The sequence below is a fragment of the Podarcis pityusensis genome (assembly GCF_964106645.2).
Source record: "Podarcis pityusensis genome assembly, chromosome: 4".
In the NCBI taxonomy this organism is placed as follows: Eukaryota; Metazoa; Chordata; class Lepidosauria; order Squamata; family Lacertidae; genus Podarcis; species Podarcis pityusensis.
Window position 1 is genome coordinate 26,044,910 of NC_138027.1, and position 23,062 is coordinate 26,067,971.

The window sequence follows — 23,062 nt, forward strand, 5'->3', positions numbered from 1 at the left end:
ATGTAAGCAAGGAATTGGAGGAGAGCTGGGAGCATGAAGAGTTTTAGGAAGTGTTTCTTTTCTGTTTGCACGCTGAGCCTCCTTGCTGCAGGAACTGAGAAAGTTGATAAGCGACTGGTGGCCTTTTCTAATCTCTGGCTGATAGAATTCACCCAGGTCGACAGGTTTCCCAGGTTGGAGGTTTAAAAAATCCAACAATCCTGGACACTTGTTGATTGAGCTTAAACAAACGTGCGGGAAAGCGGGGGCTGGCCACCTGCCCTGTTCTCCACGACGTGGAGGACGGTCCTCCACACCTTTAAGCCCTCCCTCCCTCCCTCCCCAAACACTCTCCCAGGTGCTTTCTTGACCACACAGCAGGCGAGCTGTTAAAGGCCAGCCCTTCGAAACGGCTCCACTGGACTCTGCCCAGCACAGTGTGTGGACTCGTCAACTTGCAACGCAAAAGGCGTCCGGAAGCACTCAGCACAGTGAGGGCGCGCTTTGCAACCGACTTCAACGGGATGTGATTTGCGCAATAAGCGATGTGGCCATGGCAAGAGACAACGGCCCTTTTTCTTTCACTCATATACCCACGCAAGCCAGGATGGTAGATCCGGATTCGTTTCCATTTGTAACCCGCTCTGGAATTGCATTTGCAATGAAGAGAGGGTGAGAATAATTTTTAACATAATTTATATTTAAATAAAAATTAAAAAGTCAGGAAAACGTGGAGCCTGGATTTCTGCAATCCAGTCAATTCAATCCCACTTACGGTCATCTTCCAGCCAAAGCAGCATAGAGCCACGCTGCACTTTGCGCCCCGGCAACCAGCACAGGAAATTCGTTTTAAACTAGGAAGCAGCAGTAACTTGTTGGGCACAGTGAACGGCCCGCGGATCGGGCGGAGGAGAAAAGGCTTGGCTGCATAACTGATACTCGAGAGCGCGCACCTATATAGTCAGGCTTTCTTTCTTTCTTTCTTTCAGAAGAAGAAGTTCGTAACTACCTGAAAGGTTCTGGTGCAGTGCTGTCTGGGCAGGACTCTAGGGGCAAAAGTACAGCGCTCCACTCAGCAGAATAAGAAAGAGGCGCCCCCCACAACCGAGCAAAGCTGGCTTGCCACATTTTGAAATTAATGAATACACCCCATCTAAAGAGCGCCCGCGCTATGAAGACTATGAAATTCAAAGAATAAAACTCACGCCTCCGGTCTGAAACATTCCCGTTTCTAATCCAAAATATGGTTTTAGCCATCCAGGAAGGAAAGCTCTTTGTACATGTTCGAGGACACTCTTGGTTCAGTTACTGTTTCCCTTTTTCCGGGGGGCCCGGCTGTTGCTCCAAGCCAGCTGCAATTATAGCACAACCAGGAGGTGAACGTCTTGCGAAAACAGTGAAGTTTATTGGGGAGGGGACGTTGCTGTTACTGTTACTACAATTGCTACTATCACCACGTTGCGCGCACACTCACACACCTCAAGAAAGTGAAACTCCCAGGTTCTAAGCTTCAGCAAGCGCGGATTCTTATTGGGAAGGCTCCGCCCAATGGGAGCAGCCAGGCGGGCTCACGCGCCTGCCGGAGAGCCAATGGGAAAGCTCCCCGAGATGTCCTGGTCCTCGGGGCTCATCAGCCGCGGACGCAGGTGAGTCGCACCTGTCAAAGGCTTCGCAGCGCAGCCCTGGCCTGTGCGCGGCTCGCCCCGGTGGCTCCTCTAGCCATGAACAGCGAGGACCAGTTTTACGCCTCCAGCCAGCTCTTCAAGGAGCCGTGCGCCTTTCAGAGATCCCAGCCGCAGGATTATAGCCAGAGCCCCCCCGCGTGCCTGTACATGGGTAGGCAGCCCCAACCGCAGCAGCAGCAGCCCCCGTACCCAAGTGTTTTGGGGGCCTTGGAGCAAGGCAGCCCGCCGGACATTTCCCCCTACGAGGTGCCCCCCATCACCGACGACCCAGGCATTTCACATCTCCATCACCACCCTCACCACCAGCACCACCACTCTCAACTGCCTCACTCGCACCAGGAAGCGCTCCCCTTTGCAGATGGGGCGGACTCTGGGGTGCTAGGGGAGCCCAGAGTGCACTTGCCATTCCCCTGGATGAAATCCACCAAATCCCACGCCTGGAAGGGACAGTGGGCTGGCACGGGTAAGACGCCTTCCCCTCTCTTCTTCTGGCCTCTCTCCTTCTCTCTCGATCCATGCTGAAGCAAGACGCAATGTCTCGGTCGGGGTTATGCTTTCAACGTGGGCACGGCTCTATGCCTGACTGCCAAGTCGGAGAAATGGGCTTCTTCCAGTCTCTCTTGGGCAAGGGTGGGGGCGAAGGATGGTGATAACGACAACCAGCACCACCTTTGAAATAACTTGATCCCATAAATGCATTCGCAACACAACCCTATAGGGTGGCCAGGCGGGAAAGAAAACCCCATTTGGCTTATGCAAAAGACTGCGATCACACTTGGTAAGGAGGTGCCGCTGAAATAAAATGTGCGATTTATTGTGTTTTTAAGTGCTGGAAGCCGCGCAGAGTGGCTGGGGAATTAATAATAATAATAGCCACTGAAATATACTTAACCAAGCTACATCCCTCCCCATGGCAGGCAGGAAATATTTCCTCTTCTGGTTGTTAAATCTTCAGAGAGGCTTGGGACACCCTAAGGACTAACAACAAACTTTCACAATAAATCTGTGAGTCTTGAAGGTGCCACAAGAATTTTGGGAGTTACTGCTGCACACCAAACAAATAAAACACATGGATTCCCTCATAGAACCCTGAAAACTCTAGGCTGTTAAGAGTGCTGGGAATTGTAGCTCTGTAGATAAACTACAGTTTCCAGAATTGTGACTGTGTGTGCTTTAAAAGCACGGTGATTACTCAGCCTTAATACAGCAATGCTTCTGGATGTTGAAGGTCTTCCATTTCCTGACTGGAACTGGGGATCACTTTAATGACAGCAGACCCAGCCTTGGGAATCCAGGGAGAGTTTTATATTTGTACAGAATCTAGCAATCTGTATGTGATGATCTTCTTCTTCTTCTTCTTCTTCTTCTTCTTCTTCTTCTTCTTCTTCATGCATTTTTCATTTCAATATATTTTGCCTATGGCCAGCCTTTAGAGAAACCATTAGGCTGGATCCCTGGTTGCACTTTTCTGATGTAATTAGGAAGCAACCAAGAAAGGGAGAGAACTAAGACTACAATCCTGTATTATATGTGTACCTGGAAACAGGGCCGGCCTACACATGAGGCAAGGTGAGGCGACCGCCTCAGGCGGCAGGATCCACAGGGCAGCAGGTCCCAATGTCAACCTTTCTTCCCCACTTGTTCCTGATGTAGATCTTCCCTTGCCTCTTCTTCCCTGGTGTGGAAGGAGGCGCCATTTTGGGGTCCATCTCAGGTGCCAAAATGTCTTGGGACAGCCCTGTCCGGGAAACAGTTTTGTTGGATTCAAGTGGGCTTCCTTTTGAGCAGGCATGTATATATAGGATTAAATGAATCCCAGACTCAAGTAGAGTATCATTAAGATTAAGGCCACTTGTAAAACAACAACAAAGGTGCCCCATTAACCAGGTCCTGCTACAATAGAAAACCTTACTACAGCGTGTGATGCCTTAGAACTACGCAGCAGTCTACCAACAATAATTTATTAGGCAATTAATATTGGGGCAAATATTCTGTAATGCCATAATCCTACACAGCAAAGAAGGCAAACACTGAATCAGCTGATCAGTTGAAAGTAAGAACTTTAAGCTGACCTTATCCAAACCGATGCTTGGTTTGCTACTGTTTTGAAAACCAACATATTTGGGAGCTAAAAGTTAGATCCAAAGATGCGAGTCACCTCACACTATGACCACTGTGCGTCAAATTCAGCTTCCTTCGCTTGCAGTCCGCAAAAGTGTCTCCCCAGACTAGCTCTTCAAAAGTATTCGCCCTTCATGAGACAGTTTCTCGTTTTTGCTCACAGAGCTCCTGGGAAAAGTGGCAAGAATATGTCTTATTATTAAGACATATTATTAAGTCCGTGGAACTTACCTTTCTCTTATTATTAAGACATACTTGGGGGTTTTGCCTCAATCTTAATCAAGTCCTTACTGGTTCTTGGGAATTGAGTACAACATTTCAGCAAAATTTTAAAAGGATTCGGTTTTTTATTTTATGTTCAGATTCTCTTGGGGCAGGTGGAGAAATCAGTAATCTTATTCCACTATAACCCCGCTAAGGCAACCAAGCCACTATGTCTGGATTTAAAGTAGTCTAGTAATCATTTTAGAAAACTTGCTTTGATAAACATTTCTACGTGTTCTCCAAAAAGGAGAGAAAGAGAAAGAAGAAATGTAAAGGGGAAATTATTTTCCATTTAAATAATTTTTATTCCAAATGCCTTGGTTTCACTGACTTTGGGCAGGTCGGAGATCTTGCATTTTTATGCAGGAGGGGGGTTTCCTGGCCCGGCGTTTGCTCCAGTTATAACAGGATCTAAACCAGAGCGTGCCAACTAATTTCCTCCACTTAGCCTAGTTACCTTCACGGGGAGGAAAGCTATCTAATATGGAAACAGAGAATTGGGAGCGATAAATTGCCAGAAACCATTTCCATAAAGATTAGCAAGCGGAACCCTGGAAAGGCAATCCACCGAACCGTTCAGCTGTTGCCTCTTGACTTTAGCCAAGTGGAAACTGATTCTGCACTCCGGTAGTAAGCGAGCCCCACTGACGTGCGCGGAACTTTTGCATTAATGCGCTGAAGATTAGACTCTTGTTGGTGGCGAAATTGTTTCCTTCGCAGTGTAATCCTCTGCACCTTTAGTCGGAGGTGTTAGCCTGGCGCCTATTCCCACGAAAGTGCAAATAGAGATTGCAGTTTAAACCGATTTATTCTCAGTGTCGCCGACAGGACCAAACCGGATTTAGACGGTTTGTTGTGGACGGGGCCTTATACCGAAACCGACGAGAGGGGCTGCCCGCAACTTATGCGCATCGATATGGAACTAAATCCTATTGATTTTTACAGGGATTGGTATCATTAGCACATTTACTAGGGGTTAAGCTCCGTTGAACACAAGCTGTCAGGCGTACCCTTGCGCTGTTAATTTTGGCGATCAATCTTAACTGGCTTCAGGATCGGGCTCCAGAGCCCCAGCAGGATCGCGCTGCCCAAGGATTCCTGAAGCGCAACTTGCTCTGCTTGAAGCGCGTAGTGCCCGCCTGCCCCGTTGCACCCTAACAAATGACGCTTTCTGGGCACCAGTTCTACGCACGCGTTTTGGAACAGATTCAGCATAGTTTAAAGCTCCAATCCTCTAATCAGTGACTTCCACTGAACCCAGTAGGGCTTATTTCCAATGTCCATGATCGATCTTCATACGGAATGTACTTCCAAAGGCGATTAGAAGAGATTCAGGATTCACACTCTGAATTTAAACTTATTGACTTGAAAGTAAGGCCCAGTTGTTTCCACGGAACTCTTAACAATAAAATATGATACAAAAGAAATGTCCCCGCTGTAAAGCATGTCAGTATTTTAGTACAGTATGATACAAAAAAACCAGTGCGTCTGTATTTAAAGTGTACACATTGGTAGGAATCCAGAAAGAGAGATCTGACAGCGGGAAGGCGCCTTCCTCAGACAGCCTATGGCTGGTTCCTACCTGGATCGATCCAGGTGACCACCCTTCATCTTACCTCAGAGATGCCCTGGCTGCTTTTGATGTGGAGGGATCTGTACAGTCCCATCCGCAGCTTTGAATTGTGTCTAGTTGGGTTATCTTGAGCCGTACGCACACTGAATAAATAATAAATAATATAAATAATAAATAATATATATTCTGGCACCTCGCTCTTAAACGAGTTTATTTGGGAAAGAGCCCACGGCTTCTAGTGGAAATCACAGGCGTCCTTAGTCTTTTCTCATTAGAAGAGATCCCTGCGCCATTGCCCTTAACTCGTGCCACTACAACCATTAAGGCATAAGCCCTAAGAACTCCCTTACTTTGAAATAAACATCATTTAAATCTATGAGGTCCCCCTCTCCCATTTATATTGCGTGAGGATCTATGTAAACCCCTACAAAGTTGCAGCCCCGTACAATTAAATGAGAATGCCTGCTGACCGACATGGAGCTTGCTTCTGAGTTAACGCATCCATAAACTCGTACATTAAATTCGATTGTAACAACTCCCTGATTTCCAAAACAAAAGTGTTGTTTTGAGCCACTAGACAAGTTTTCTCTACCTCCATTGTCTGAGGCAATGTGTCTCTGAATGACAGCTGCTGGGAATCGCTCCTGGGGCCTTTGCTCGCGGGCTTCCCATAGACACCTGGCTGGCCACCGCCCGAACCTCTCGCCTGACCCATCAGAGCTCTGCGGACGTTGTTACAGAATTATTGTGTGTCCTTGCTGTTGCCAACCGCCAGGCCTTGTCTACTTCTCAATTCCAGATTTTCAGAGATGCCTTAGGCGGCAGCCCTATACACACTTTCCTAGGAGTAAGCCCCCTTGAGCTCAGCTTATTTCTGAGTAAACCTGCATAGGGTTGTACTATAAGAGTTTTATGGCACAAATAGATGTATTGTAGCGTTCTGTCCTGAGGCTCATTTTGTCAGATGCACGCGTGCGCGCGTGTATAATTTTCTCTCAGTCTCCCCACTTCTCCAAAGTTTCATACATCTAATGAAATGAACCCTCGTCAGCGAAAGCTTATGCCTCAATAATTCTGTTGTTCCTGAAGGGAACCATAAGCCTCTCTTATTACATCTCATTTTATTTCTACGATTTTTAATTCCACTCTTCGTATTGATTTCACACGGGTTTACAAATTGGAACGATGTCAATATTTACGGATCTATCCGTTTTGTTAGCTTCGAGCCTTCCTCTCTTTCGTTACCCACCCCCCACTTTCGCTGTTTTCCAGCGACATGATCTGGTCAGTGGCCACAAGAGAAAGTCTATTTGTTGCCCCTCTTAAGAACGTTATAGGGATCCCCCTGCCCCCATGTCTGCTATCTGGTGGAACAAAGCCCTTAATGCAATATTTGCAGAAAGGCGTGACCTGGAGCGCGCAAGGCGCAGGGCCGATAACATTGTGCAGCCAGACACAGCTTCTTCCCCCAACTGCCCTTCCTTGATCACCACGGCAAAGAAAACTACAACTTCTTGATCCTCCTCCCTCTCTCCCGTTCCCTCTGGAGAAATGAATAGTAGGTTGGGAAAAGATGGTAATTTAGCATGAGCCTCATAAAATAATCCGGAGTCTGAGCCAAGTAAGTTCTCCGGAGTTGAAGCCCATGCCTAACCACCTAGGCTTGAGTCAACGGGTCAAGACTCTTATAATGCAATCCTATTCATGTTTACACAGAAGTAAGCGTCATTGAGTTCAATGGGGCAGATCTCCAGGTAAGTGCGTACAGATTTGTTGCGTAAGGCTGCAATCCAACAGATTCTTCCTCGGGACCAAGTCTCCTCGATTTCAGTAGGATTTACCACCTCTGTAAAATAGATTGAAGACTTTTCAAAGGAGGTTCTGAATTAAGGCTGCAAGCCCATGTTCACTTACTTCGAAGCAAGCGCTATCTCCATCTAAACAGCGCTGGGAACAAAAAGCTGTCTGTTTTATCCCCAAACAGTAACACTAACTCGGAGACAATCGGGTGGGCCCGAAGTCCTTAACTTTTCCTTTTTAGACACTCCTCGTGAAAAGAAAACACGAGATCTTCCCGAGTGCTCCGCACCCGGTATGCGCGTAATTCTGCAGTTTCTTTAGACGGTATATACTTAATTACACAACTTTATCCTCAAGAGATTCCTAATGGGAAAGAACGATTTGTAATCTACCCTTCCCCACCGGCTAAAAGTCTGGGATGTGTATGAGGGGATCTAACAGAGTTGTCGCTATATTAGGCTGAATCAGAGGGATGTTTTCTGGCAGCAATTGCCCTCGAAATCTACGGAGCTCCTATCCGTTTCAAGCATTTGCACGCTGAGTTTTCGCTCGAAATGCCACTGAAAGCAGCGTAGAAAACCTGGGTGCAGACTTAACCATGTCTACTTAGAAGTAAGTCCCATCGAATTCCCAGGTAAGTGGGGCTAGGATTGCAGCCTAAACAGCCTTCAGCTGGGATCAGTCCAGAGCTCGTTCCAACCACTGCTCATTGCACAGTCCTGTTTACTCCGCATGAAGCGCGCTCCCACCGCTGGTTCGGGAAGCGGTGTGTATAAAGTGTTAGCCACAAACCATATCTCTTCTGTTGTTCCTTGGGAAATACTTCGTTTTGTTGCATTTTCCTCCAAACCAGCTTCCATACAAATTGAGAAAAGGAACGGACTAGTTGTGTTTTAAGCATGTAATGTGTAGTCAGCATACGATAATGCGTAAAGACACAAACACAGTATTTTTGCTCAGTGAGACGTGCTAGACGCTAGATGTGCCCTATGCATTTAACGTGGATATAATTTTGTGTGTTTGTGGGGGGGGGAACGTGTGTGTACCTATATCTGCCTCTCTCATAATATTATTTTAAAGCAATTATATCTCCCCTTTCCCACCCACCAAGGGCAGGACCCAGAGACGCACATCAGGTGCACATACTGACTTGTCCATGCCCAGGCAGATTCTGGATAATTTCCCTTTGTACTGCAGTCCATATCATATCAAAAAGTGCTTTTCCATTTTTCCTCATTTTCAATACATTTGTCGCACAGCATGGGGGATTGCTTTTTGGAGGAGAAACGTGAGCTTCAGATCTCCCTTGGGCATGAGAATCTTGCCACATGGTTCTTTGAATCCAACTCAAGGTCTTGAGAGTGGCTAAAAACTAAGATGAAGCAATATAATCCATATGTCTCACAGTAAAGTTGACACAGCAACCAACCTACAAAGTAGATGTTATTTCAAAGTAGGAAGAAGAAGAAGAAGAAGAAGAGTTTGGATTTGATATCCCGCCTTTCACTCCCTTTCAGGAGTCTCAAAGCGGCTAACATTCTCCTTTCCCTTCCTCCCCCACAACAAACACTCTGTGAGGTGAGTGGGGCTGAGAGACTTCAAAGAAGTATGACTGGCCCAAGGTCACCCAGCAGCTGCATGTGGAGGAGCGGAGACTCAAACCCGGTTCCCCAGCTTACGAGACTACCGCTCTTAACCACTACACCACACTGGCTTTGAAACACAGGAGGTGTTTCAAAGTATATTTCGTATACAATAGAAATCATTCTTTTTGTTTTCAGTAGTCCTGTTAAAGCTGAAATGAATGTGCCTATGAAAATTCTATCCTGGAATTGTTAACATTGAATACACTCTGGGTGTTGACCAAATATAAAATATTTTATATTTGCTCCTATTTGGAATGCAGTAGCCATTTCTCATTTGACAACATTTAATGATTTGGCTGCAGTTGAGGTTCATATTTGATGGCTGACAAAGGACACCCATACAAAAAAATAAGGAATTGCCACTAAGCAAGAATTCAAAGGCCCAAACATCACATTTCAAACATAAATTTGAATTCTAACGTTATCTTTTTTCCATTCAAAACCTGAGTGGCAAAACTGGACTCATTGGAAGCCATTGTTGAATATTCATTTCAGATCCAGCCCAGCTACTTTTTACTGGACTGAAAATTTGCTTCACTTTCACTGGATCTGGAGATACTTTATAAATGAAAGCAAAATGCAAGTTGTATAGTGCAATCCGTTTTTTAAAAAAACACAAGTCAGAGTTCTGCACATTTATTAACGACAGAAGTCAACCCATAAAGTGGTGTGAGCAATTCATTAATGCCTTCATCCAAGAACCAAAATACTGATTTTTCAGGTATACACATTAAATTATTCAGACAACATGGTTAAGACAGGAAATATGTAGGGCTTCCTTCAGACTTAAGGGTGCAATCCTGATAAGGAAGTCCCACTGAGTTTGCTAGGGCCTGCTCACAAATAAGTTTGCTTAGCAGACTGCAGCCTTTTAAAATCAACTGGGAAAACATCCCAAATTAAAATAATAATGCCTTTTTGCTTTTTTAAAAAAGTAAATTATTTTATTTACAAAAACCATAGATGACAAGCATTTTCCTAGACAAAATATCCCTGATTATACCTTTTCCAAGATGGTCCCTACTGAGATGTATAAGGTGATATGCAACATTAGTCATACTCAGAACAGACTCATTGCAATCAATGAATGATATGATTGGGTATCATCCATATTGCACATCTAAAAACGCAGTATGCCTTCCCCTTCAAAATCTATAAATTCCTCATCCTATGCATCTCTACTCAAAAACAAGCCCAACTGAAGAGGGCGTTATTGGGTTGTTTTTGTTTTGATTATGTATTTTGTGGTTTTATATCGTGATTTTGTCTTGTGAACCACCAAGTATAGAGTGGTATACAAATAATAATAATAATAGTAATAATAATAATAATAATAATAATAATAATAATAAGAATAATCTCAGCGATCCTTCTGAGCGGGCATAAACAGAACTGAATGGTTAATTGAGGCAAACATTCTATCCATTGACTGAAATTTATTTCATGCTTCCTAATAAATATTATATAATGATATGTTGACTGCAAATAAAGAGAGTAAATATTATAGGTAAATAAGAGAATGGCATAACAGATTCATTTATGGCTGTTTAGTCACTCACTTATTTACATATAGTATAATTTAGTGTTTGACAATATCCTTTGAAGATCCTGTGCTTCTTGCCTGCAGGACTCTTCAGGTGCTTTCCAGCCATCGTATCAGAGTTCCTAAAATTATAACCCCATTTTGGTTTGCTTTCTTTTTCTTTTTCTGGACCAAGAGCCTGATCCTTGCTTAACTGAAAACATCTTCAAGAAAATAGTGGAACTGATTTCTACCAAAAATATTTAAAATCAAGGGACTAAACTGTTCATAAATCTAAAAGTACCAGAGATTAGTGGATTTAGCGTTGGGGTGTGATTTTCTTTTAAAAGCCCTAGTATATTGCATATAGTGTGATGGCAGCTCAGGTGCCAATTCTGAATTGCAGGTCCTGCCTTGAGCTGAGGGTTGGACTACATAAAGGACAGCTCCTAAAGAATCCTGGTTTAAGAGCGCTGGGAATTATAGCTGTGAGAGGCATAAACTTGAGTTCCCAGGATTATTATTTTTTGGGTGGGGGGAGCTATGCACTTTGAATGAGCCTTAGATGTATGGTGTGCATGTGACCAGCCTTCACCAACCCAGTGCATCTCCAGACGTTTTTTTGGAGAATATCAGAAACTGCTGGATTTGTAATCCAAGACATCTGCAGTCCACTAGGCTTGGTAAAGGCTGAACTAGATGACCCCTGATATCCCAACTCCATGATTCTGTGATTTCTTGAGCTGATGTGCATATACAAGAAAGGTAACAAACATGCCAGTAAGTCATCAGACAAAGCTTTCAACAACAACATGTTGAGTATTCCCAAAAGGTATCAAAGTGGGGGAGACATAGTGACTGACAGAAGGGAACTGGGGGCTAAGGAAGAAGTATCTGAGGGTGGGTGGAAGACGTGATTAATCAGCTGCAGCTTTTCCAGGATTTATCTCCACAGCATGAAAAGTTTTACCTTTATCTGTTCAAAGTGGCAGCTTTGTGTTTGTGTCTATGTGAGGAATATAACTGTTAAAAGAATACATGCAAAGCTAAGAAGTTGTGCTCAAGCGCATTGCTATCCTCTGTGGTTTTGGAACATTTCAGACCAAGGACCTGCTTTCAGCTTTGCTCATTATTGATATGTAGGGGAACCCATGGAGATGCACAGTTCCCATCCAAAGCAACTTGAATGATGCAATTCATTCATCAACTAAAGCAGGGTATCCCAAACTTCTGTCTCCAGCTGTTTTGGATTACAATTCCCATCATCCCTGACCCCTGGTCCTGCTAGCTAGGGATGATGGGAATTGCAGTCCAAAAACAGCTGGACAACCAAATTTGGGAAACCCTGAACCAAAGCAATGGAAGGAAAAGCCAGAGGTATGGAGCATTTTCCACAAGTTTCTGCTGCAAACTGAAACAGGTTGGCCGAGTAGCATGCCAAGGTAGTTAGACTATCAGCCTCGGAATTAACGCTCGATACGTTTGAACAATAGTAAGCCAGGAGCAAGCAAGGGTTCCCCATAAGAAACGCCTAAAATTAAGATTTGCTGCTGATGGATCCTCCTGATGTCAACTACATCATGCGGCAATCTTAAACACATTTACTTCGCAGCAAGTCCCCACTGAACACAGTGGGACTTACTTCGGAGGAAATGTGCATTGAATTGCAGGATTAGCGGCCCCAATTGGAGCTGAAATGAAAAAGCTCACAAAAACCTGAGTCTTTTTGAAATTCTGTTTTCAGCTTTCAGGGATATTTGGAGGGAGAATTTAAGTATTTTCCAACAAAATGCTTTTGCAATTTGTATCGTTATGGGCAGTTGGATCAGCAAAAGTTAGTATCTACGTTCCATTGAAATTGATAGACTTTTGGCTGAATTGACGCTTGCCTGAAGGCAATGACGCTTGCCTAAAGAAAGGGGCCAAACGGCATATTAAAATAATATACGAGTTTTCACGTCTGATGACTGGAAGGATTTTTCAAACAGGATATCAATTTCCATCACACGTCGAAGGGAATTACTGTCCTCAGTTCGGTTCCACATTGGGTATGGGGTTACCCTGAGAGGATGTGAACAAGCTCATACATGCTTGCCGGCTCTTTCAAGATCAAGTCAAACTGGATTTCTTGCAAATTAGATTGGCTATCAGTCCAATCCTGGACACCCTACTCTGGCAGAAAGTCCAATCGATCTTGGGCGGCGAGGGATAGCTTTGCCATGTTGTTTTATCTGTTCTTGGACCTTACAACAATTCAACTACAGATAAGCAAATAGGATGCTAATATATTTAATTTGGATTTAAAGAAAAACACACACCACTGGTTTTAACAGAATTTGATATCATACAAATGAGCACTGTGATCTTGAGTTCTGTGGAGCTTACTTCTGAGTAGCCAGGTTTACGATTGCATGGTAAGCTTGTTTTCTCCAGAAACAACATCCGAGTCCGCCTTCGGTTCTTGCGGATCTTAGAACGTAAGCGGAATATTCCTACCTATTGTCTCGGAGGTCAAATTTAGAAGCCTAATGTTACCATAAGCACCGTCCTAGGGCAGGATCTGGCCGAACTGAAGCACTTTAGAAATCTCGTGCATTGTGGGAGGAGATGAGAAGTCGGTTTCTACGAAAGTTAAGCAGGAAATAAATGCCTATTAAATGGATCTTACCCCCACGTAAGCGTAATATTGTGCAGCCTTACGCATGGGCTTAATTTCCCTGTTGAGACGCGCAGCCCGATCCTGGTGGCTCTTATACGCAGATCCTTTGCATGTTTACTCGGAAGTAAATCCCAGCAAGTTCGGTGCGGGGCATGCTCTTTAACGCTCCTGTTGGAGTGCAGCCTTATATGTGCACAACTTTGGCTGAACAGCCTCTATTGAAAGCGATTCCCACAATACGTATAACATTAGGAGACTTAGGTGACGTGGGGGCTTAATCCCAAGTAAGTATGTGCACAAAATCTTAGAATCGTGGGGCCCTATCCTAAGCCAATCGATTGGTATTAAATTATTTTAAAAGTGAAAAAGATTGGGTTTATTATATATCAAGATTCAATAGATCAACAGTCAATCAAATCCAATTTGGTTTGCGAGCGTGTACCTCGGCGCACTGTTCAGCTGTTTAAAAAATCCGAGAGTACGGAGATCAAAACGTTTCTTGCGAACTACCACCACCATAAGATCGATGAGACTTTTTGCCAGGGTAAAGTGGATTAGGTTGGCAACCGATTTATATGCAAGAAATCCAGTTTAATGATAGTAGAATCCCATGAATGCCACTCTCCAACCCCGTCAAGAAAAAGAAATCCAAACAAACAAGTTTTGAGATAATGTTCTATTTCCATGGCTATATAAACAATTAATCTCTTAAAATTAATAAACTGCACACCCGAACTGTGAAGCTAAAGAACTAGAGAAATGCTGGGATCAATTAATCCGTTAGAAGAAGGACGAAATCAATGTTACTTAGGCTGTAATCCTCATCCAGTTCCAATGTTGGGAAGTGGCTTAAAGTTTATTGATTTGTTTAGGTAACGTAAAAGCTCTGCTAATATTATTAGTTGATATGGGAGAGGAAATTGCGGGTTATTCATAGTTTTTTTTCTGTGTTGCAAAGGACTTTTCCAATATACCTGAAAGATGGCAACGGGAATGTGTGTGGAATTATCCTATGACAAAACAATGAAAAACTGGGCATTCTTAAACTTCATTGATTTCAGTGAACACAGGCTTACCTTTTTATGGCCCACGAATTTCATTGATAGGAACTTGGGGCGGGGGGGGCATAACACTCCAGATTTTCTAAACATAGCAGTAAAAATATTATTTACTAGCTATTAGAGTTGAAATGTCAAAATCAGAATCCGTTTGTTTTCGCTTATGGTTTTTGCTGTGCGGTATTTATATTGGCTTTATTGTATCTGGAAAACTTGTCCTCCTCTGAGAGGTTTGATAAATATAATTAATTAACTGGGTGGCTGAATAAATTGACGGTTGGTGATTTCAGTGTGGGTTGCATTAGAAACTAGAAATACCCTCTTTAGGAAGAACCCTCTCCCCAAATCTTGAAAGGACCTAGAAATCTAGCTGCAGCAAAAATTACTCCAGACGTCTGTCAAGTAGGGAAATATTGCATTCGATATTCTGGGTAGTGAGAACAGCTAATTCTTGAAGGTCGTCACCCGCATCTCACGGGCGCCCCACGAATTTCTTAACAAGACAAAAGCGCATCTTAGGGAACCGATCTATTCACGACTTTGGTGTTGATTTGGTTTTATTTACTGTGATGATTTTCGGCTGTAATTTTAAAAAGGAGGCGAAGAGTTGACGTTCCGAAAAGTTTAGCACCCACCCGCCCACACGAGACAAATTTTCAAGTACAGTGAAAGTCACTTTTTAGTAGTACAGCACAGAAGGACGCAAATGCGCAGGCTGCTTAACTCTTAGTTTTAAAAAAGGACCGTTCCAAGTTTGCGTCTCACTGCGCAATCCTATGCGCATTTCACCAGGAGTAACACCTACTATTGTGTTCAGTGGGGATTATCGCAGACATCAGTATTACAGCCCTTGAGTACTTAATTCGGTTTCTGCAGCCCCATCAGGTATTTTTCAACTCCTGGGCTTTCTTTGCTCGCAAACGACCCCATCTCCAATTTGCTCTACGCGTGTTAGAGACGATTCAGCCAACCTGAATCTTAGTGTAGCTGATGGGCTGTATTGTGCTGTGGGCAGAATGCAGCCAGCCCAAACTGTAGGCAGAGCCCAAGCCAGTGACAGGCAGAGGCAGCACTTTCTAGGTTTATCCCCGTTTTAATTCCGGTTGAGTTTTACAAGAGGGATACTGAGACTAAGAAAAAGGAAGCGGACAGGTAGTGCCACCCGAACCTCTCCAAGGACTGGTTGCAGGTAAGAAGGCAGACAGGTGGGGGCTGGGTTGGGGTTGATGGAGTGATGCCCCACTTGCCCTAATGGACCAGCTGCTGACATTTCCTTTCCACGAAGAAGCCTAGGAATTGTAGTTCACCCCTCACGGAGCTACAATTATCAGCGCCCTTAGCAAACTATAGTTCGAAGGGGGTTTTTTGTATGTGATTTAAGTGTGCTTTGAATGTACGGTGTATACATTGTTGTGGGCCCTTGTGCAAAACGTTTTGGTTCTTTTGGGAGACGGGCTTCCAGTTTAGCTTGGATTTCACAGCGGTATCCAATTGCATGCCTTCTGATTGGAAATGAAACATTATGATGCGAAGAAGAAACTTAATTCCGTCACTTCAGAGTGTATATAAATTACAGGTGGATCTTTATGCGTAATATGGCTTGACATGACAAAGTTGCATTAGAATATTCCAATCCAACCCAGTACAACTTTATTGTACTAGCCATTGGCCAAGACAAATCTGAATCAAAAATAAATACAAGCAAAAGGGGAGTCGTGCCACAAATAATGGTCTCTATTTAGATCTCTGCGTCTCCCTTACAGTTCACTGCTAAATTTTCTGCAGTCTTCTTTCTGACTTTTTTGGAACCCAAAGCAAAATGGACAACCTTATGAGTCACTGAAGTGTTTACATCGTTTAGAAGTCATAGGACAGTCTCTGCCGTGGAGAGTATTAGAATATTGCGAGAATTTAATTTTTTACTTTAATAACTTCCAACTTTTTCGAAGAATGTTAAGTTTTTCTACTCAAAGGCTGGAGAGAGAGAGAGGAGAGGACGAATTCATTTTATATATATATATATATAACTGTTGCATATGACAAAATTTTCGTGTATGATAATTTAATAGTATTTGTGGTTTGGTGAGTCCTGGAGACACCACGCTTTCTGAACACCCTAGATGGCCACCTCAGTAAGAAGCTGCCTTCTACTGAGCCAATTCATTGGTCCAGCTAGCTGAGTATTGTCCACACTGACTGGCAGCGACTCTCCAGGGTTCCGGAAAGGAGTCTCTCTCTCAGCCCTAACATGCAGATACAGTACTGGGAACTGAACCTCGGACCTTACGCCTTAGCTACGGCCCTTCTCCAAAGACCAGCCGGTATACGCCCATTTCTTTTTCCGGTATAGTTCAAGTTGCTAATCCCTTTCTGGTCTTCCAGATTCAGAATTCTTGCTGGCTCCTTCCTGGTTTTACTCAGTTTCGGTTCGGCGTGCTTCAAACGCTGTCGGTCACGTTTGTGCTTGGTGGAGGCGAATTTTAAGGACCGAAGGAGTGCTTTAACATAAAACAGAGAGAGAGAGAGAGAGAGAGAGAGAGAGAGAGAGAGAGAGAACCCTATCTATGGTTTTATTGAAACAGAAAACGAAACAAACGATATTTTAAATGGCTTTTCTATCGGTTTATTTATTCGGACATTTTAGGTAACATGCCACAGCAAAGCATGACAATTAAAACATTTCCAAAAGAGGTTAGAATATTGTTACAGAATTAAAATCCGCAACAAAATGCTTTAAAACGACCGAAGTACTGCATGCGCGAAAAACCATTCCCCTCAAAGGTTGGGTGATGTTGGCGGTGGAATCAAGGTCTTACCTGTCAGCAAAACTCTTATTTAAGAGTCCGGGCAGGTTGCATTTGAAGGGGAAGCCAGGTCCATAGCCTGGGGGTCTGGATCAAGGACGACCTCTGGTTCCCAGTAAGGAAGGAAGTTTCAGAAGAGCATCCGCATCTATGTGTGAGCAGGTGCATATGAAAAAAGGAGCCTTCTGTTCATTAGATTTATTTCACGTTTCCTTGTTTATTTCATGCATCTAGACTGAAGTTTTAACAATAGGCTTTATTTAGAGCAAGGTTTCCCAATCTTTTGTCTCCAGCTGTTTTGGGACTACAACTCCCATCATCCCTAGCTTACAGGACCAGTGGTCAAGGATTATGGGAAATGTAGTCCAAAAACAGCTAGAGATTTAGAGCAAAAACCATAGCTCAGAGGTAGGAGTGTTTGCTTTGCATGAAGAAGGTCCGAGGTTAGAATCCTGAGTCATAGAGTTGTTGTGTTGGAAGGGGCCACGGAGATCATATAGTCCAAACCCTTGCGCTCATGCAGAATCTCTTCGCCCAACGTGAGGCTCCAACACAGACCCTGAGATTAAGAAGTCTCATGCTCTACCAACTAAGCTATCCTGCAGGTTTTGATGGGCCAGTGGTCAGACTTACAGTAACGGCAGCTTCATATACTTTGTCGTGTGACTTGGGCTCCTTGGAGGAAAGGCAGGCGGTGGTGATAATGATGGTGGCGGTGGTGGTGAATACTGGAACGCATACATAATTGGTTAAAAGACAGACAAATAACCGAATGAAGCGTCTTTCACCGGCTGACAACTCTGTATGAAGGAGTCTAGGACTGCTCTAAGACTTGTTTCTGCTGAAATTTTGTTTAGGGTCACAATGGCTGTTACTTGAGATGCATTATGATCCAAATGGTTACCTGAGTTACACACAGAATCATAGAATTATAGAGCTGGAAGGACTCCCGAGGGTCATCTAGTCTGACCCCGTGCGGTGCAGGAATCTCAACCAAATCAACACAGATCAGGTTGCTAGACATTTCCTTGCTATCCTAGGAACAGCTGGTTTTGGTTTCTTTGGATTTATAAAACAAAGAAAAGCGCCTGCCCGAAGATAGAGGGCCACGAGGAATTTAGATCTATCACCCTTTTAACTCTGTTCTGTGCTTGGTACAGTGTTTACAAAACTTGGGTCGCCAGTTGTTTTAGAACTATTATTCCCACCATCCCTGACCACTGGTCCTGCTAGCTAGGGATGATGGGAGTTGTAGTCCCAAAACAGCTGGAGACCCAAGTTTGGGAAACCCTGGCTTAGAAGAAAAGTTAGAACTAGGTCGTCGCCTCCTCAAGGTTCTAGTCCTCACGAGCCACCCACGGCAACGCCCTCCTTGCGGTGCCTCCCTCTGGGTCGATTCTCATTGATCTGTTCCTTTTCCTAGGGGGCTCTTTCGTGGTGGAGCAGGAGGAGAATAAGCGCACGAGGACCGCCTACACGCGGGCGCAGCTGCTGGAGCTGGAGAAGGAGTTCCTCTTCAACAAGTACATCTCGCGGCCTCGCCGGGTGGAGCTGGCCGTCCTGCTGAACTTGACCGAGAGGCACATCAAGATCTGGTTCCAGAACCGGCGGATGAAGTGGAAGAAAGAGGAGGACAAGAAGCGAGGCGCCGGCGTAGGAGGGAGCAGCCAGGAGCCCGAGCAAGACTGCGCCGTGTCGTCGGGGGAACTGGCCGGGAAGGAGGAAGAGGAGCGCTCGGCGCCCAGCTTGCTCCCGGTGGAACTGCTCCCCTCCAGCCCCGACGCCTCGCCCAGGCGGCAGCAGGACGCACGGTGAAGGAAACCCAGGCACCGGAGCCTGCGGGAAACGCAGGAGGAGCAGATCTGGCAACCTGGCTTGGACGTCTGTCACCGCCGTCCCACCAGATAAGCCCTCAGAGGTCTCTGGTCCCATCACTTCCGAAGGGACAACCTGGTGCCCTCAAGGTGTCACTGTGGACTACAACTCCCATCAACTCTAGCCACCCTGATGCCTTCCAGATGTTCTGGACTGTGAGCCCTAAGTCAACTTGATGCCCTCTAGATGTGGACTGCAACTCCCATCAGCACTAGCCAGTATCACCAACATTCCCACCAAATGGATGATGGGAGTTGTAGTCCACAACATCTCCAGGGGACCTGCTGTAGACTGCAGCATCCCTGGGCGGGGGCAGGCACAAAAAGAAGGGAACTCTCAGGTGTGGGGACCGGGGGACCCTCCAGGTGTTGCTACAACTCCCAAAATCCCTGACCATTTGGTCATACTGGCCGGAGCTCTTGGGATCTGGAGTCAAAGGTTCCCTGCCCCATGACCTAAGGAAAGAGGGGAGGGAGGAAAACATGAGTATTTTTCCCTTCAAGTCTTTAGTGTCTTGTTTCTTTTTATTTTTTATTTTAAAAAGCAATCTCAATTAAGAAGCCTTTTTTTTAACGTGCTTGTTTAAAATGTTTTTGAAAATTGGATATTTAAGTGATTATTCTATATTAATAAATATTCAGACACTGGGGGGAAATTATGTAGGTGTAAGTATAAGGTCATCCTTTAGACTCCTTGCATTAGGATGGACTTGGGAATATCATTCCTTGGTAAACAAGGAAGACACGAAACGTGTTTGGTGACTGGAGTGTGGGACTCACTGGAGGAAAGACGGACGGAAATGTAGTGAATGGGGAGTACACACAGCGAGATATTTTTTTCAGTCCAGCAGCCTGCAATAACTGTTACAGGATTGCAGCATTAACAATGTATGTACATAGAAAGGTGCTTTCAAGTGATTTAGAATGTTGGCCCATCTATATTATTCAAGCAAGCCTTTCTTGGAGATGCCCAGGGACTGAACCTGAAATCTTCTGCATGCAACACAGATGCATGAATGCTTAGTTGAGGCCCTTCCTGTGGGAATGTTCAGGGATGCAGGAGAGGATATATTGCTTGATTATAGCCTTTCCAACTTGTGTAAACAAGTACACAATTTAGCAGAGTAACATTCCCCTTTTAAAACTTGCAGCGGATGCGTTTGCTCAGGCTCGCTAAAGCCTCTATAATAACTGTTCTGGTATTTTCCCCTTATTCCCTCATAAAAGATAAGACACAGTCTTATATAAAAGTATAAAAAGAGTTTACTCACATTCTGTTCACAATCGGATCCCAGAAGGCAGACTTAGCTTAGAAAAGTAACATACACCTGGAAACTCATAGTCTCATAAGGAGACTGTCCCTCTGTCCTCCCTTGGCTGGAAGCCAAGAGGGCATCTTTGGCTAAGCAAATGTTGCTTCTTCGATGCATGTAGTAAAAAAAAAGAGAGATATGGCTGCCCTGCCCTGTGCTTTTGTCGTTACCTGAACAGGTGAGGCCACGCCCACCTCTAGTCACATGCAGAGGAAGTCTGTCACAGCCCAGAAGGAAAACAGGAAGTTTACCTGCTGGCTGGACAAACATCCCTCCCCATGTGTAAACATGTTCACTCTAGGAATGTTGTACTTGACTGCTCTTGTGTTTCACATCCCACACTTCCTTCCTCATTCAGCAGTAAAATCGGATGCCATAAACAATACTGGGTCCTAAACATGCCTACCTGAAAGGAAATTTCATTGGGTTTACTTTCCTGCAAGTATGTTCAGGCTACAATGCCATGCCCTCTAACCTGGGAGCAAGCTCCACTCTACAATAATAGGAGACACTTCTGAGTAGTGCTGAAAGGTTTCCAAACATATGCATATTTACTAAGGAAAGGAGGTCCCAGCCTACAATGGGGCTCAGTCCAAAGTCAGTGTGCTTTGTAGCCATAGGTCTATCTTGTCCCAAACCCTGTGTTCCACAGCAGCTAATAGAAACCTCAGGCAAGCCCACAAACAGGGCATGTATGCATGTCTCTAGCTCACTATTGTCTTCTAATAGCAGAGATTGTGGCCACAGTCAGATAGCTTACAGAGGATAAGGTAGGTGGCATGTCTCACTTTATTAGAAAATCAGAATATTGGGTTTGTTTTCAAGATGTGAATTTATACAGGACAAGACACTTGGAGCATAGTTCAGCCAAAGTTAAAGCATTTTTTTCTTGCCTCATTCAATTACAATGGGAGAATTAACATATACTTAAGGCTGCAGTCCTTTTGCTCACTTACCTAGGACTAAGTCCCATTGAAGGCAGTGTGGCTTTCTTCTTAGTAGACAGGCATGGGGCTGCACTGATCTTTGAACTCAAGAGGACTAGGGAATCAACTCCATGCATATCTACTCAGGGGTAAGCCCTCCTGAGGTCCCAGGGGTTTACGTTTGAGTAGGCAGGTATAAGATTATACCGCAGGTATAAGATTTTTCATTCCAGCTTATCCCCCAAATGTATAAAGCGAAAGCCAACTCAGATCCAAGCCTGGCTTTTACTTCCTTTCATGTGAAACTTGTGCAGAGCAATTTCTACTGATAAGAAGGCAATTTGTATACATTCCCAGAACAGACAGCTGAGACTCTTGAAAACAGGTTACATAGCAATGTGCCTTGTGCAATATCAGATCATTTCTCCGTCCAGCTCAATACTGCCTTACAATGAGTGACAGCACCTTTCCAGGGTTTCAGACGAGGGATTGGCTTGGCACTACCTGGTGATGCAAGGGATTGATCCTAGGACAAGGTCCTGTTTTGTGCGCAGAGAACTGACTCAGAGAGTGAAAAATTCAGAGAGATCTTTGATCCAACCAGGTGAGAAACACATCGGAAAGAGTTTCCTTGTTACATGGTTGTGAAGTGGCCTTTATCAAGGGCTGGGTGACTGGGCAGTGGTGTAGCTACAGATCACTCATAGCACTGAAATCCAGAAAGCATAAGATGGTGGAGGGTGGAGGCAACTACAGTGGTACCTCGGGTTACAGACGCTTCAGGTTACAGACTCCGCTAACCCAGAAATATTACCTCGGGTTAAGAACTTTGCTGCAGGATGAGAACAGAAATCATGCTTCGGCGGTGTGGCAGCAGCAGGAGGCCCCATTAGCTAAAGTGGTGCTTCAGGTTAAGAACAGTTTCAGGTTAAGAACGGACCTCCGGAATGAATTAAGTACTTAACCCGAGGTACCACTGTACAAACAGGCCTGGCATCAGTATCTGGGGTGCTCTGGCTATGCCATGACCCACCAGGGAATATGCTCATATCTACAGCATCCATTCCATTCTTTCAGATATATATGATAAATCATATATATAAATACATCAGGGGTAGCCAATGTTAGCATATGGAGTTTATATGCAACAGCAGAAGTTGAGCTTAGTTATGAATCCTTGTTTGGAGCATGCTTTAACCCTGAAAGCAATATGTAAGTATGAAAATAAGAAAGCTAAGTTTATTATAGGAAACACATGACTGATAGAAAAGAGCTTCTAGCTAATTAAGCTGAAGATGCAAAGAACCACGCTTGCTCTTTTATCTCTGTGGTGGGTGGGGGTAGAGACAGAAAGAAGATGTCTCCTCACTTGAGGTAGGATGATGAAGAGCAGGAAATGCGGTACAGACCGCTAGTATCAGTCTAACATCTGAAGAAAGGTCAGCACAGGTTAGGGCAGAAAGATGGTCTAGGAAGTTTGGAGGTTCCCTTCTCTCTCTACTATGCAAAACCCCATCAGCCTTAATACAAGCTGAGTTACATCCCAACACTTTTACATGGTTATAGATGCTCGTTTTGTTATTTTTAATTTACATATATATTGTCCTTTTCTACAAGTAAATGGATTTAGCATCAGGGCAACAGAAGCAAAGCCCATTTTATTTTTGGAGTTCTGGAGGTGCTCTGATTTAATGAGTTTAAAATGTACAACCACACATTCCCAGGGTATTTCTTTTTAAAGAGGATTGGGAAACTTTTAGGTTTCTTTTTCTTTTGTTTATCAGGAATGCAGGAGCAGTTGTAAAGTATGGAATGATTGGGTAATCCTTCCACATTCT

General features: G+C 44.3%; 1 protein-coding gene across 1 annotated transcript; it reads left to right on the top strand.

Annotated features, from left to right (window-relative positions):
• The first annotated feature begins 1,644 nt into the window (after positions 1–1,644).
• PDX1 (pancreatic and duodenal homeobox 1) lies at positions 1,645–19,518 on the top strand. The gene is made up of 2 exons (XM_081004207.1): positions 1,645–2,127; positions 18,535–19,518. The coding sequence occupies exons 1-2, from the start codon at positions 1,701–1,703 to the stop codon at positions 18,924–18,926; spliced, it is 819 nt and encodes a 272-aa protein (XP_080860333.1). The 5' UTR covers positions 1,645–1,700; the 3' UTR covers positions 18,927–19,518.
• The last annotated feature ends 3,544 nt before the right edge of the window (positions 19,519–23,062 follow it).

Coding starts and splice junctions, on each gene's coding strand:
- PDX1 (XM_081004207.1), top strand. CDS start 1,701: ATGAACAGCGAGGACCAGTTTTACGCCTCCAGCCAGCTCTTCAAGGAG. Junction 2,128..18,534: donor GGGACAGTGGGCTGGCACGG/GTAAGACGCCTT, acceptor TCCTTTTCCTAG/GGGGCTCTTTCGTGGTGGAG.